Here is a 17,409-nt window from a genome sequence, read left to right as displayed (position 1 = left end):
ACTCTTTCTTCCTGTATGATTTCACTTATATCTAATAATGCTAAGGGGTATTGCCCATTTGGCTTTGATAAGATCTGTATTCTCCATGGGAATTTCTTCCAGAACTTGTAAGCCTTCAATGTTACTGTGACCTCTGCATCTCCGTCAGACTTAGCCAAAACTGGCCAACAGTTTTAAGTACTTAGTAGGGGTACTGAAAGTTTCCCTGTGTGAGCCCATCAAATTTTATTTTAGAAAATAAGGATTAAAATATTCCAGTGAATATCAGTCTTTTAAGTTATAGGTATTCTTTTTTTGTCTTTATGAGCATGTTACAAAAAATTGAAAACCATATCCTTTTGCTTCAGCATACTTCCTAAGTAAGGAATCTTACGTCACCTCACACATCGGTTTGACTCTCTTAGCTAGATGTAACATTACCTAACTCTAGTTCAGGGGAGCATATTTTTATATTTAAGACAAAACCAATGGAAGGAAATTAGAAAAGGGTTTTTCTTTCATGAATGAACACTATTCTCACTGATTCTGTTGGGAGTGGTATTGACTCATGGGGGGAAAAAAAAACCGCAGCAAACTAATGGAATTCTGTTTAGGTGGAGATTTATGCACGTTTAGTCTCAAATTGGTACATATTACATACCTAGTAGAAAGGACCAGAAATGCATTGTTTGTCATACTGTGTAAACATGGAAAATGTTTTAATACTTGAAGTATTCACATGACCAGTAATTTGTATAGTCGTGGAAGTGAGTGATGAAACTAAAACTTGCTTATGTTTCCAACTTTTTCGGTAGTTACTGAACGCTAATGAACCCAAATTTAACCCTCAAATGGTATATTTTAAAGAGGAATGCTAATGAACCCAAATTTAACCTTCAAATGGTATATTTTAAAGAGGAACGCTAATGAACCCAAATTTAACCCTCAAATGGTATATTTTAAAGAGGAACGTAGTTCTAACGATACTTGTCGTTCATGTCTTGAGAAAGATGGAGAAATAGTTGGGTATTCTGGAAGTATTTGGACCTTCTGGGTAATAAAAATGTGAAGTAGACTTTTAAAGAATTTCTAAAAGGTTAACGGTAAGGTGAATTCTGGGTACCAATGCCAAATATTCTGTTTACTAAAAGATAGATACTTCATCATGTTGAAATGATTAACACTTCCTAATCAGGTTTCTTTTCTGTCACTAGCTTCTACATTTCCCAAGAGTGATGTAGAAAGCTGGTGTATTGCTAGTGCTACATAGTTCCCTGTTCCACTGGGGAGAAAACTGGGCAGGTTGTGTCAACCAGAGGACTAAGCTGGGGGCCACATTGAATGCCACTATCTGCTGGGAGTTCAGAAGCTGAAATATCTTCCTGAGCTTCTGCCTCTGAGCAGAACTGCCTTGCTGCCCGTCCCAAAGTGAAGCAACATGTAAATGAATGTCACAGGCATCCATCTCCTCTATGGGCTCTGGCTACCTGACAGGATCTCATTTGTAACATTTAAATTTACTCAACAAGGAAACCTTCAGAAGAACTGAGAAGAGGCATAGTGAGTTTTAGGTACTCTGTCTTGAGGGTTGCAGGGGTTTTTGTACTTAGTCTGTGGACACCGATTACTGCGTATCAGTTTCAGTGACATGCTTTCATGCAGTAACCTTAAACCATTTCCAGCCTGCAGAACAAGTTAATTTGGACAAACACAGTTCCTGTAAAATAACAGGAAGCCAAAAGCAGGGAACAAAAATAACCACCAGTAAAAGCTTGAAGTTTACAATTTTGTATTATTAAACCCAGTAGTAAATGTCTGGAGAAAAGGGTAAGAAATGTGACTTGAAGTCAGCAGTTAATGGAGCTTTTCTTTTTTTTCTTTACATTTAAGCAATAAAAATAAGGGGGGGGAAGTCACAAACACCACAAGCATGACTGGAATTATTAATAAAATTTGCTTTAGTGGTAGAGCATTAAGGAAATGCAGAATATAAAAGCAGTACTTTGTCCTCCTCTTTCCTTTTGCAGCTGTAAAAATAACCAGTAAAATGTACAGAATATTGTCAGCTTGAACAGCTTTCTTGGTATCCTTTTAGACTTGCAGTTATATTATTAGGAAAATGTTCTGATACTGAAGCATCAGAGTGGTATTTTGAGATGACAGCAAGTACCTATTTAGAACTAAGTGCAGAACTTTGACTTAAGTTTATTTTTCGGTACATAGCTGGTCAAAAGAAAACATAGCTAGTGAAAAACATGCTACAACAGGAGAAGTTTTAAGGTTCAGGTTTTTTTTCTAGAGAGAAAGACTTACTTTTAAGTTGATAGCGGTTTAAATACAAGTGCTTAACTTTTTCTGCTGAATGCTGTATTTAATAACAAAGATTGCTGTAAGGAACTTTCACTTTAGAAACATGTAGTCTTAGCTTTTGTCCCTCATCAGATACTTAGTTACTTTTCTCAATTTCATGAAGAAACAGAGGGAAAGGAGGAGATAATACCAGTTTCTCTTAATCTTGCATTTATAGCATTCTCAGAAAAACAATATTAGAAAAAGAGTCCAGGGTCTGGAAAAAAGTTCCTGTGTGATCGGATTTATTCCCGTGCCTTCAGACAGCCACAGTTTTCACACACACTTGTCAAGTTCAGTGTCTCATAAGTTTGACCACAGCACTCCTGATAAGTGCTCCACACCTTAATTAATGGCTGTCAGGAATAGAAACTACGTTATGGTTTTTAATTTACACTTAAGATAAATGAAATAGTTTAGTAGTATTTCTTGTGCCAACACTTTTCCTTTACTACTTTCAGTTATGCCCAGTCCCTTGATGAGTTTATAGAGAATGATCAGCCATAGACTCCTGTGATGGATTCCCCTATACCTGGTGATCTTTGAACTCTTGCTTATGGGAATTAGAAATGTTTGTGATTTTTCAAGACAAGATCTTACCAGTGCCTTGAACAATAATGCTAGTATTTGCTACGGGAAGTAGGCTTGTATGTCTGATAAGTTGTAAGTTAGATACCCACCTAAGTTTTTTAGTAATACTGTAGACGGCTGGAATATCTTCAAATTTGAATTCCTAACTACATCTTGGCAAAAACCATTAATTCAGCTTCCATGTCTGTTCTACTGCCTTTCCACACTTCTCAGAAATCACCTGTTTTCTGCTAGAATATCACTTATAACCAAAATTTCTCAACAGCTGTAGCGGGGTAACTACCCATCCCCTTTTAACCTTTGACAGGTTCTCTGCAAACACAGATCTCCTCATCTCCTCCCGGTCAATTAAACCAACTTATGCTCTTGGCAGCCCAGACATGTCTACTAGTATTTTGTGTCTCCCTAGATGATCCAGTAAAGTGAGCTTTTGTATGTACAGTTTTCCCTGATCACGCACTTACTGCTGCTGACTACGATGTGACCTATATGTTGCATTCCAGTAGAAGTTTGTGGCCATGTGTAAATTATTCAGACATCCCAATTGTTTAATGACCTGATCAGTACATTTTCAGATGGTGTGCATAGCAACACGTGTACAGTGACACTGCACTTCACATGAGGATGAAGTCACAAACTTGTAAAGCATCATTTAAAAGTTAAAGTTACAGAAACTATGATGGCAGTTGTCTGTCTATGTTTGTCTTTGATTGTCTATCTGAAACCAATTAGAAATGAAGTGTTCAGCTCTTTGTAGGGTAAGGCAACGTGATCTGGGGCAAACAGTATTTATGTTTAACATTAAGCATAGAAATAGGCCTGTGGGGCCAACTTAAAGCATATGCTTAAGCATATGCTCAGCATATGCCTTGCTGGGCTGGATCTTAGTACAGGCTCCCTGCCATTTTGTTGTCTTGTTGTTGCATGTTAATGAAATTAAAGAAGGTTCCACCATGTCTCAGTACCTTCTCATTTTTTATTAAGAGCACCGTTACCTATGCTTCATCAAACATTTTTTCATACAACCAATACATTTGCATATATGCCTGTCTTCTGCTTATGGGCTCATCAGGAGAGACTCTGCTCCTGGGGAAGCTTCAGATCAGTTGGTTTTTGTGTGAGTTGCTGTTGCTACATTCTAAACATTTTGCAGTCTGTCAGGCTCTCATTGCATTCTCATTGCCATAGTTGTCCTGCTACAGCTAAACAGCTGAAACAATTTGGTTTAAACTGAAAGAAATAAAAGTCAGCTTCACTATTTTCCAGAACTAATGCTTCATACTTTTTTCCCTCCTTCACCGAATGTGTAAGCTGGCGTATAAAGTATCTTGGCCTGTTACAGAGCTGCGAGCAGGAATGTTCTGCAGAGTCTGAATGATTTGCATTAAAAGAATTTACTACCACATGCAAATTAGGATATAGAATCCTGCCTGATAATAAATATGTGTTTGTAGATCACCTGCCATGTTTCAGCAAATTAAATAAAACAATCCTTGAAGTAAAATCACAGTCTGATTTGGCTATGTAATTTTGCAGATATTTTCTCGAGTAGATTACTGTCTGTAGCTCAAACTGTGAAACTGGCAAACAACACCGATGCAAGCCTGACACTCTTTCTCAAACAAATCTGGAAAGCTTCTGTCCTCTCCAAATATCTGGGCACTGCTGTCTACCTAAGACAGTGAAAATCAATCATTTTCCAGTCAGATCACACACACATCTATCCTACTGTTGATCCAGCTGCACTCTGTATTGTAAACCAATAGCTCCTCTCACCGAAGGTCCTTGGGTAGTATTAATTACAAAGGATAGTAACTAATAAAAGCATATACAAGATTTGGCTTTAAAATTAATACATATACTGTACCAGAAAATTACATTTTAAACCTGCTTTTTATAATATATTTTGTGAAATGGCAGGGAGTAAATAACGGGTAACTTAGAATCTTTTAAAAAAGTCATTAGTCCGTTAACACTGTCTGGTTGATCTCTGTCATCTTAAAAAAGTTCTTTTGAATACCTTGGGGGAAAATATTTAGTTGGTTCAAGTCAATCAAACTCACAATTTACCCTACAGTACTCAGCACCAAGAATGCCTGTAATATAACTGTAAGGACCACTCTTGGTGGGGAAGGGGGGTGGTTATAATAATTATTTTTTCTTTGAGCCTCTGTTCATACTCTGACTATATTAAGTAGAAAGGTCAAAAATATTTTCAGACACAATCTGTAGGGAAACTGCCAGCTTGTTTTGAAACAGTAGTAGAGTCTGTATGTTCTGATTCAAAACATACCAGACAAGGTAACTTACCACCTTGTTCTTCAAGAGCCTTTCAAAACCTGTGTAAGCAAGCAGGCAACTAGCATCCTGGAGTTTGCCCCCTGGTTAGCTACACAGCTAGAAAACCTTGGATTTCAAAGGGGTCTAGGCTCCACAGCTACAAAGCAAGAGGCAGAAAGACCCCCAAAAGTTATCCATGAGCTTGGATACTTTTGACGTGATACTCCTATACAGCATTTAGGAATTTGCAATATATTAAGTTATTAATAATGCTGTAATGATAATTTTGGAGTTTCTATAAGTGCTTTCAAAAAAAAAACCCCAACAACAAACCCCACCAATCAATCTTCTTTCCTTTACCTCCCAGTTCTTTCTGGAATTTTACATGGAAAGGATACTCTAACCTGGGATGGTCTCTGTCCGTTGGTAGTTATGGATTGTGGTTATTAACAATTACTAACTTAATTCTTTGAACGAGGCATGAGCAAGCAATAGCATGTTACTATTCATTTAGGCGTTGATTCACAAAGCACTTGCTCACATTTATTAGTTGATGTTTGGATGTTAGAACTCCTCCCTTATGGCTGTAGGTGCTCTAGCATCTGATCAATAATGGAATTAAACCTGTAACAGTAAAGGCATACGTCATATATTCATGAATAAACTGAGGGCGGGGAAACCTCCTCTGACTTCTCACTAACCCTTTTTATAGCTCCATATAAATGTGGAACAGAAGGGGTGACAGAATGTCTCCCTGCAGCACCCCACACTTCAGAACTTACCGGGAACAGAAGTGATTACAACTAGCTATCAGGGTCTCTTGCAGAAAATAGAGCAGGTGTCAATGAGATTCCCACAAGTATTTTCAGTAGCCTGTCGATGCAAAGTATTGCTGAGCTGAGCTAATCTTTGTAGTGCTATCAAGAAGTAGAGAGAGTTATCAAGAAGTAACACATCAGTATGTATTACGTATTGAAACCATAGTAATGGTATTTGCAGCTGTATTCAACCTGACGACCCGTTTTTGTGCATTGGCACAGTCATTCATTTCCTACTGCATTACCTCTGCCCCATGAAGCCAACTATAGAAGAATTCCATGAAGATTAATCCTGGATCTTCCCCTGCAAAAGTTAGGCATGCTACTGTGGTTAAACTTGGAGTTCTTTCACCTCAGCATCTAGGATTGGGTGTGAGCGTAGTAGAAAACCTGCCTGATCTAGGTGACTGAACAGCAGCTCTGATTTTGCAAACTCATGCGTTCCGGTAGCACTTTGTGTCTGCACAATAATTATGGGCATTCGTTCCATCGCAGTGTTCGCTATCTATGAGCTGAGTGTCTTGGCCGATCGTTGGGCATCCTTTTTGGCAGTGAAGAGTATCTGATGCTTCCAGTGGAATATTCATTTTGCCTGTCAGAGGTCTATGTTAGAGCTACTTACAAACCCATTCACAAATAAAAACTTTCAGGAGGTAATGAAGTAGGACCAAAAGTACAAAGCAAAAAATGCCCTTTGCTCTCTCCCTTCCCCCTTCTCCCCACTTTATTAAGTAAGGATCTTAAAGACTGCGTGAGAGAATGCTGAGTAAAATGCTTTCAGGCACATGGCTGTTAAGTTCATTCCATTTGTTCTGATCCTAGTGCTGGTATCATTAAGTATTTGAAGGCTAGTTTAGCTCCTTAGAAGCACAGAATTCCAAATAATTTTAGTATGAAATGCAAGTCTTACTATTTGCATGAGTGCGATTTATATTGCCTTATTTACGTGCATACTTTTCAGGTATTGACTACCACACTTCTTCAGCAAAATGAGAACGTGGAAGTGTTGTGATTTGTATGCAGTCCCTTGCTGTCAGCAAACCGGCCGAAGCTGTTCAGATAGAAAAACTCTGACGAGGACAAAACTGTAGTGCTAAAACTGAGTGTTGTCTGTTAAAACTTGAGTAGAGTTAAGCACGCTTTATGTAAATATATCAAAGCCACCTGCTAGAAATCATTTTGGCTCTGCAGTGTTCCAAAAGTTCTGTACTTGTTGGGTCTGAAAATAAATATCCTGTTGCATTTTGTTGCCTGCGTGTAGTACCATCAGTGATTCAGTTCTAAGCTAAAAGAAGGTTTGAAAATGGTGTCTCCTCTAGCAGCCTGAAAACACTGCAGGAATGTCAGGCTCTAAGGTACACTGTAGCTGTTATAGAAATTCACATTTTCAGTCAAAGACAACTTATCAAAAAATGAGTAAAATAGAATTTGCCTTTATCTTTAAAAGGTCTTTTAGAAATTCTCAGAGGTAGTTTGCTGATAGCTGCAGAGTAAAACTTTATTCACTGCCACGTATCTATTTCCGTAGATCTCAAGAAGTTTAGCGTGCATCTTTTTTGTCACAAAACTGACTGAATAATAGCAGCAGAGTTCAGATTAGTTTCTGAAAACCAGTAAGTTTTTCAAGCAGTGGAGAATCTGGCCTCATTATGAATACCAGAGAATGCAGCAATATACGTGTTACCTCAGAGGTACAGTTAATTCAGGCAGGGTTCCTGTTCGGTTGAGCTGGAATTCTGTTCTGGTATTTTCTTGTATTAATTAGTATCTTGAGTCTCCCATTATAAAAAGGATCCTTCATGCGTACCTTCCAATTTACTCCAACATAGGCAGTTTATATTTTTAATGTATTTTTTGAAGCAGTATTACATTAAAAATTCTGGTTTCCCCATTTGTTTTAGCCTGAGCTCGATGTAGGAACAGTGTAGAGGGAGAATGACTTTTTTTAGCCTTCAGTATTTTGGCCTCCAGTGTGTGTGCCCGCTCAGTAATGATAGTGGGCAGGATATGTGTAACAGTACAGCTGAGACCGGCCAGTATGCAGAATACCATCAGAAAGCTTTTCTGCATTTATCTTTTTATCTCGAAAAGGGCCTGAATAGAAGAGGTAGTAAAGTTCCTGACCCTATGATAAAGCTGTGATGTAAACTGGCAGTAGATGGAAAATACTGTCTAGTTTGTCCTGTGACATACCATCAGTAGGTTAAAGTTGCCTGTTATTGTATGATGTCACGCTTTTTCTGCAGTTGTGGTTTGGTTTTGTGGGATTTTACTATTTTGTTTGTAAGTACCGTATAGAGTTGAGGTATCTAAACAAAAAGATTCATGTGCAATTTATATTATTTTGCTGCAAATTATTACCTTTTAAAAGTGCATTGGTGTATAGTGACTTGATTCCCTACCTGTTGACTCCATTGGGAGTTTTGAAATGGATTACTCTGGATACCAAGACACATGTCCTGATTCTGTGTATAGCAATACAGTGAACAACATTAAGAGTGTCAGTGCTCTCTGTAGAGGCATAGTAAATCACTGGATGAAAACAACCACATTTCCTGCTCATAAAACATTGAAAAAGACCTGATAACTTTGGCTGCTTAAAATTTATTTGGAGACCTATTCTCTATATCTTTAAGTTTGCACAAAGGAGTGAATAAAACTTATAAGCAGCCTTTAAAATATTTCCCCATTACTGTATAGGGGTAATTTTTATGGTTTATAGTTTCAAGACCAAAAGTCAATCACTAGTTTTTTATCCCAGAGCATATGTTTACAACAGAGATACTAAAGACTTGAAAATAGAGTAGCTTATAATGGAAGAGACAGCTCATCTTTAACTTTGGAAGGACAAGCAGTACCAATTTAATTAAAGCTGTGTTAAAATAGGACTGTCATTTGTATCACAGTGATTCTCCACCCCTCTGAGAAGTCCTCCTGCCATTTTGTGCCACACATTCTTGTCTTGTGCAAATTAATAGATCGTTTTATTTTCCGCAGGAAATCTGAAGACTTTTATAGCAAATCCTCCAGTGTCAAAATGAACACAGGTATGCTGCTTCTGCGAGATTTTTCTTTACTCTTCTGTGTTGTTTAGTAAGCAGAGAAGGTCCCTACTTTATGTAAATTTTCATGAACAAATTGCGCTTTAGTTAGTGCTGGACTCAAATTAAGCAAGATATTTTAATAGTATGTCTGCTTACGTGCATTTGTATTCCATATATAAAATTTGCATACATGTTTTTCTGTGTATGGATATATATGGATATGTGAAATATACATGCATGTTTAGCCTTCTGTGCTGAAGTTGTAAGTATCAGTTTTGTATGTGTATGTTTTCTGTAAAAATATGTAGTATAAGGCCATAACAGTTATGGAAAAGTGGTGTTAAAGCATCACATTTTCCTAGGAAAATGCACATGCTTTAAATATACTTCGTTTTCATTCTCTACTGTCATTAAATTAAGGCATATATATACACTACCATGTATTATTAGCTACATTTGTATAATCGGATGAGGGTAACTCTTCTATACTTGCAGGGGCTTGTATTTTCTCTCAAATTGCAGTGATAGATGTATTCACCAAACGAAGTACTCTATAGGCAGTTATCTTCATGATCTGTGACAGCATACTTATATTTGCTCCTGAATTACTGAAGTCGGTAGATCATGCTGCTGTTTTTGCTGGAAGTGGGAAGAGGCCTCCAAAAGCAGACTGCTGAAATCCTGGCCTCACTCGTGTCAGGTGTAAATTTTCAGTTGCAGTCAACTCTTCATACTCTATAGGGGAACTGTCTGGTTTGCAGATGAACTGTGGCACAAGAATAGGCACATCCATCCTTTGCAGGATTGGTTTTGTCGTTGACTGTAGTGCTGCACCATGACAGCTTGAAATTAGCAAGATGTGTTATGTGGGACCCAAGGACCCGAACTACCTCTGAAGCAAGTTTGGGTGTCTCAGCAGCACGCTCTAAGTCAAAGGGATTAGCTTTTCCATGGCACAGGTTGCCATTATCTAGACCGCTGTATTAACAAGGCTTCCAGTTGTCTCGGTGAGTGACTGAAACTCAGTAGGACCAGGTTCTTGGAGGAATTTTTTAATGCAAAGTTAAAATATATTGGCTCACTTGAAACCACTACCTTTGTAAATACAGTCAGCAGGAGAAATGAAATTTCTCGGTTGGGTTTGTGGGTTTTTTTCCCCAGTTTTGGTTGTTCTTAATTGTTTTACAGGCACTAACCAGGGTGGTGTGCTTTTCATTTATGGAAATACTGTTTGAAATTTGTCCCGTTCTCTTTCATTTTTAGTGAAGACATCTATCTTAAATATGTCAGTGTGTAATTAAGGTAGTACTAAAATACTGCTGGCTTCGTAGCACCATAATTTCAGAAGTAACTCAGCTAATCATCATACGTTTGACTGTGATTACATTGTGCATTGCAACCATATGAGTTAAAATCATATGATAGATGTCATTTTATAGCTTCCACTTTGAAAAATGTGGATAGAGTGGTAAATTGCCAGTTTGTGCAACTGCAGCTCTGAAGTACAGTTTTGTTCTACGTTGTACAAAGAGTTTTCATGTAAGCTAGAAATTCTCAATTTAAGGAATCTCTGTGGCTGAATTACTTCTATTGGGAATTGGGAGTCCTCTTATCACACAGGAGCCTTGAAGAGAGACTTAAAGGATATGAACATGCCTGAAACCCTTTCCAGTTACCTAAGGGTATCATGACTCTCAGCTGAATTTTAATCTACTCTGCATTTAGACAGTAAAAATACTTTTCATCTTGTATGCTTGATATTAATCTGCATGTTACCAGCTGCACCAAAAGGAGGTATTGACAAAAAATGTGGTATTTCCAATCAGTTCTATTGATGTAGATTTTTTTTCCTGACTGTAAAAACAAAATAAAATCTAGTGAGTAGGGTGTAAAAGTGAACATCTTGCACCTATCTGATGATAAAGCATCACTTCACTAATGAAGAGAGTGAGAGTGACTGAGGTGGAATTTGTTCTGCATGATGTTCTGATCTAGTTGTTACCTCTTTTATTTTTTATACTATGTTGTCTTTAAACATAACTTGAGTGCTGCATTTTGTGTTTTTTTTTTTTCATATTTCACTGCTTCCTAACAGGAATTTCTACATGATGCAGTTATAGGTTATTTGATAGTATTGATTTGCCACTAGTTTGTTTTAAAAATACACATTTTGGCAATTACTCCTGCAGATAAAGGAGCACTCTAGTTTATATGCCAGTAACTGCTGAAGTGGCAAAGCTAGCATATACGCAGCTCTAAAAAGAAAAAGTAAATCTACTGCTTAGAGTGGGCTCCTCTAATCCAGTGTTCCCTGTGGCTGTAGACTTGGCAGTCTGTCTCAGCAAACCCTCCAGAAGATATTTTTGTCTACAGAGAAAATGTTTGGAAGAGCTTTGGTTTTCAGTAATCTACCATATATGGGAGGGATTTTTTAGCGTTTGATGTTAATTCTGTACCACATGTTAGGAAAGAATATTAAACAGCATAAGGCAATGAAACGTGTTTGCAAAGGCAAAGAAAGAGATGTAAGATATAGGGGAGGTTTTCAGAAGTACCAAAGGTACTTTGGCTTACAGTTCTTTTGGTGTTCAAATGCTGTCATAATTTAAAAATAGTAGTCCAGTAGAATGTGTGCCTTTTTTAAACTCAGCAATCATCAACAGAATAGTATTTCAGACTATACATAGGAGTTTCCATCCACAGGTCTTCAGGTACTTTACAGATTTGATAAACATCATTAACTTGGTGAGACATTTTGAGAAATTTAAGTCAGAAAACCTGAGCTGCCCATGAAGCTTACATCAGATTAAAACACAGGATAAATGTGCTTACTGTTCATACTACACATGTACATGTGTAGCTGATGTTGGGGGAAAGCTAATACAAAGAATGGATGCAAGCTAATATGCTAAAACAGATTCTTAGTGTCCATCCATAAATATTTTGGCTGAGTTTGACTCAGATAATTCTTGATAAATGCATCTAATTTTAAAAGTATTAAACAAGTTAGCTGTTTCCATTAGATGAAGCACATGAAGAGCATCTGAGTGAAAAAGAATGCAGTTCTGGAAGACAGAAAATATTTTGTGGTTGTTAAAATTATTAATGAAAGTCACCACATGGATTAATCTCTTACATTTTGTCTGCGAGACAAGAATAGAAAATCTTGGGTCCCTGCAGAGTTCCTGAATAGATTGTGAAGGCACTTTTGGATCACTAAAGCAGATGAGGTGGGCTCGAGTGTTTCAGGCATTCTACAAAAAATTTACTTTGTTGATCATTATTTGTTGTAGTTTAGCAGCAGCAAAGAACCAATTAATAGTAGGTTCACGTGTGTAGTCAGTGTTAGGTTAGGGGATAAAAGGTGATCTGCACACCCATGAAGGGGCTTGGAGCACCAGCAGCAGGAGAAGCTCAGACAGTAGCCTGCCCTGCCATGCCACTGCCGGGCCCACAGCAGCAGCCAGCAGAGGCCCATCTCCACAAGCCTGGAGGAGCACAGGGGCGCAAGAGTGGGCAGGAACCCAGATTAAGGACCCCCAAGGACCTGAAGGGAGACACAAGGGCCTCTCTTGTCCAGGCCCCTTCCAGGACTGTCCCAGGACATCCTCAGCCCTGGGGTCCAGTCATGCGACAAATGGCAGACTGAGGCCGGTTGCTGGAGGAGCACACCTTGTGCCTGTGTGCGTGTATATTCGTACTGGTGGACCTTCATCCTGCTCCGCCAGAGAGGGGAAGGGGGTGAGGCCATTGTGCCATCTGTGTTAGTGCGAGTGCTCTGCGTGTCTCTGATCTGCGTGGCCAGCCGTGTGTGTGTGAGGTATATACACGTGCTCTGGTGCACGTGTCTGCAGGGAGCACATCTCCAGACCTACTACTGGTTGGAGCTGGGGACATAGGGAGGCAGCGGTTTTGCCTGTCTGGGATGTTTGGGTCCAGCGCTATGTATTTGCCTCAGAAGGTCAGAATGCAAACAGAGAGTAAGAATCCCTGGTCTAAAGACTTCTAAACTGAATTTACTGTGCAGACAAAGCGGAAAATTATACCGTTCACAAGTACAGTGGCTAGAATAATGATCAGCAAACATCACGTTTGGGTGCCATTTCTCTTTGCTTATTAAAAATTTCCTGCCCCCTAGCTGCTGTGTCTCACCTCTTAGCAAGAGGTCACCATCCTTTCATCTTTGCCAACTTGGTTTATGCTGCTGCTTTTACTGATGCTCTGAAACAGGCTTTTTAAAAAGTTAACCAAAAAAAAAAAACCAACCCCAAAAAAACCCCAACAAACACCCCACGTTCCTAAATGAAAGTGGTGGTGGTTTGAATTGGCTTCATTCTGCTGTGGAGCAGGACCTGACCAACAGACTCACTTAGGGTGATGCTGTCTGTAATGGGAGCAGTTGGTGGGATTGTGGATTTAGGGGGAAGGGATTAAAGTACTTCTTTGTGGAGAGAAACAGAATTAAGGGAGGGAGAGAAAGAAGTGAGGAAAGGTGAGGAATGGAGAAAGGCTGAAGAGAAAAATTGTAGGAGGGGAGTTGCCAAAGGGAGAGGCACTGAATGGTGAGCTAACAAGAGGAAGAGAGCATCCAGAGCCCCACCACAGGGAGCTTTAGCATACATACGCAATTACACACATCCTCCTAGATGGAGGGCAAGCCACCACCTCACCTGTCTTTTCCAGTCAGTGGGTTGCTCTTTCTTTTTCTCTCTTTAAAGCTAAGTCTACAACATCGATCCTAGCGTTCAGGAGTTTGTCCCTATATGGCCCTTGCTCTGCAAGATACTGTCAGAAGCACATCTCACTAGATAATCCCCAGCTCCCCTTTCTCCTTCATTTTCTGCGGTACCTGCTAAGGATGCTTATTTGTCTATTCATGATTTGATGGAAGTATGTAGGGCTTGCAAAAGAGTATTTAGGCACCAACCGTGCTAAGTCCTGATTTGTCCTGGACTTGCATTTTAGGCAGCTGTTTTGATTATGAATTAATTGCTCAATTTCATATTCTGTTATTGCCTGCAGACCTTAGCTGATTCAGGTCTCCTTTGCTTCAATGCTAAAACAGTACCTAGGAAGACAGAATTCTCGCTCGTGAAGAATTTGTCCTATCAAAAGCATAGAGAATTGTGCATATGTGTTTACATATTTGCACACATTTCATTTTTTATTTCATATGCATACATTTTGTATAGATTGTTTCACACATCCGCATTTGTTCCTTGAGTAAGAGCTGTAGGATATTAATTGCTTATAGTTTACAAGTGAAGTGAGCAGATGATCATTAATTCAGCCTGTCTTACTGTTTTTGAATTCTCAGTTCTCTAGACTTAGAGCTTTCTGGTGTTACGTGAACTTTAGAATCTGGGTGAATATAGTTAGTATTTGCTGGAAATTTGATGGAGCTACAGAACAGGAATAAAGGCTGGAATAAGCCTCTTGAACTTCCAGCTGTATAAGGCCATGCAGACAAGGGAAGCAGTTTGAAAACTGCCTCTTTTGAGGCAGCATGCAGACTCTTCTGATCCTCATTCAGATATGATGCCTTTAACTTAATGGGAGCCTGGCCTCAACAAGGATTGGAAGATGGAATTCATCACGCATAAATATGTGCTTGCCTATACGCATTCATAATTTATTAGAAATTTTGCATAACTCTGTATGGAGTATCTGTGCACTTATGTCTTATTTGAGTGCTAATCGACTCTCATCATTTTGTACTGATACTGAGAACGTTATTGCAGGTACACACTTGCATATGGGCTTATATATATAGGGGTAAATGTTTTATACGTATATGTATATAGTCAGTTACAACGTCTGTTTTAGCTGTCTTGAATGAAGCTATATCAAACAGGTCCACTAAGTATGAAACTGATTAAATTCAGTTACATTAAAAATGAATTTGAAGTAGAATTTCTTGACGTTCCAGTGATTAAATACTTGTAGTCAGTTTTCTCATTTTCTTCCTTTTCTGCCACTTCAGTTTCTCTGTCCTGAAATTCAGGAAGGTAACTCTTGAAAAAATACAAATAAAGTAATTGCTTTGTTTGATTAAAAAATGTGACAGTGTAACAAAATTATTTGTCTTTTAGCTTGTATTAGATAAAGTGTGCTGTCAAAGTCTGCTAATATTCAGATAAGAACAGAACCTCGATATCATCAAGATTATTATAAAGACATCATCGTTATCAAATCTCCTTGGAATTACTTCTGGTGTATGTTGGTGGCAGAGGGAGAGGGAATACAAGAATGGAAAATGTGATTTTAATTACCATTGCCATTCTATATTTATGTAAGCAAACTAAAACAAATGTGCAGATTTGATAGATGCTGTCTTTGTTTCACATGTACACCGCTAATAATTCATTGCCAGCAGTGTATTGCTTTCGACTATTGCTGACTGAAATGATTTGGCCTTTTGCCTTGGCACTTGGGATTGGCAATGAGTCTTTGGAACCACTTACACCTGAGGCAGTGGCTCTGATGTTTGCCAACGTTAACGACTATTTAATGCGTATCCTGCAAGACCTATGGCCAGAGGGCTCTGCTATTTCAGGGGAATATTGGAATGAGCAAAGACCGTAGCAGGAGCTCACTCCTCTGTCATCACATGTCTCTGGCTCAAATTACTGCTGTCATAGGAAATATTTTCTACTAACAGTTGCAGGGCTTCCTTAAGCATAATTTTATAAAAATCCCTGTCATAGGATACAGATATGAAAATAAGGCCTCTATCATAATCGTGATTCTTCTTGACTTCAGTGGGGCCCTGTATGAAATTTCAGTAATACCAAAAAAAAGAAAATCAAAGTAATTATTATAGTGAAGAGCAGAAAAATCTTCTAATTAAATATAATCAAGAAGAATATTTATTAACTTGCTTTTACAGTTACTATAGAGTTGCTGAAAAGCTAAGTTGTGGGAAAGATACCTTCTAATAATAACACAGTATTTATAAAAGAGAATGACAGCTCCAAATGGGTGAGAAGCAGAGACTAAGGAAAGAAAGGAGTCATGCACAATCCAGGAGAAAGGGGTTTTTTTCCATTCCTGTTTGTTTGGAGTGATTTTAGATTGCTAGTCGTTCCCTCGGGATGTTACTGGGTTCCAGACATACATTTTCTAATCTTCCATTAGATAAAATAGAAGGGGGGGAAGGAGAACAAGGATGTTCCACCAAAACGACAAAAGAATTGTGCCATCCTTAGTAATTTTGTTTCTTGAGCTTAAAGGATCCAAAAGACTGAACAAAAGCACTTTGTCAGCTGATGAAACATAAGCTTAGTTTATGAATGATGTCTTTCTAATGCATACAATGAAATGATTTTACGGTGCAGATTATTGATTAATATTACTCTGGAATGCTTAATCCTTCATCTTGATTCCTTGTTTTTACTAATTAGCTATAATTAAGCAGTCGTTCAGGTAACAGGATCTATATATTTCCCTAGTGGATTAAGTATTAAATATTATTTTCTGTGAGGTTTATTGTTTAAAGCTTTTGAAATTCTATGTGCTCTGCTAATCTGCGAAACTCGCAAATTTACATGTTCCTGCAGCAGTTCCCTAACTGCATGCTAATTTTCATGTATGTTTGACGTATCTCACACTGTGATATGTTGCATGTGCTTGCTCCCTTTGTCTGGGGCTGCTGTCTGTATTGTTTTGTGCTTCCAGATAGCGGCGGGTGTGCTCGCAAATGTGCTGCAATGTCTGTGACATTAACAGCTGTGAAGAGAGTTCAGAGTTCTCCAAACCTATTGGCCTCAGGTATTGAGATATTACTCCTGTGAGTAAAAAAAAAAAAAAAAAAAAAACAAAACAAAACAAAACAGTGAGATATTACTCCTGAATATTATTCCTGAATTCTGTACTGTTACGCATTCCTGCAATATTGCTCTGCAAGGAGAAGGGTAACCGTAATTTTTGTTCCACTGACAAGTCTCTGACTTCTACAGTGCTCTTGAAAAGGTAGTCTTGATATCTCTCTGCCTATGCTTTGCAGCCATTAATGAAAAAAATTAGGAAGACTTGGGAAAAATTAGTTATTTATAAATTAATTTTGCCTTTGACATGTATTTTGGGTCTCACGTCCCCTGTTTTTTCTCAAGATAACATAGCATGAAAAACTAGGTTTTGCTTGTTACAAACTTTGTTTAGTGCAACTTGGAAAAAAAGGAAAAAAATCCGAATCCTGTAGTAAAAAGATTACCAGAAGCCAGATTAACTTGAAAAAAAAATTATTTATCAACATATTTTCCTTAAAATGTTTAAAACAATAAAACCGTGCAGATTATTCAGTAGACAGGCAGAAATGCTGCTTAGCAATACTCGTGTCTGGTGTTGAG

General features: G+C 38.3%; 1 protein-coding gene across 1 annotated transcript in view; it reads left to right on the top strand.

The window, feature by feature from the left end:
• LOC308058258 (uncharacterized protein) overlaps positions 1-17,409 on the top strand; it is a 102,951-nt gene that overhangs the window by 76,531 nt on the left and 9,011 nt on the right. Inside the window, exons 3-4 of the mRNA XM_080373798.1 lie at positions 9,015-9,064; positions 16,739-16,831. Coding sequence (XP_080229924.1) covers positions 9,055-9,064; positions 16,739-16,831 — 103 coding nt within the window. The 5' untranslated portion in view covers positions 9,015-9,054. The remainder of the gene's footprint in view (positions 1-9,014; positions 9,065-16,738; positions 16,832-17,409) is intronic.

The sequence above is a fragment of the Falco punctatus genome, assembly GCF_963210335.1.
Source record: "Falco punctatus genome assembly, chromosome: 1".
Classification (NCBI taxonomy): Eukaryota; Metazoa; Chordata; class Aves; order Falconiformes; family Falconidae; genus Falco; species Falco punctatus.
The sequence above is the reverse complement of the archived record's forward strand: the minus strand, read 5'-3'. Positions and strand labels throughout refer to the sequence as shown.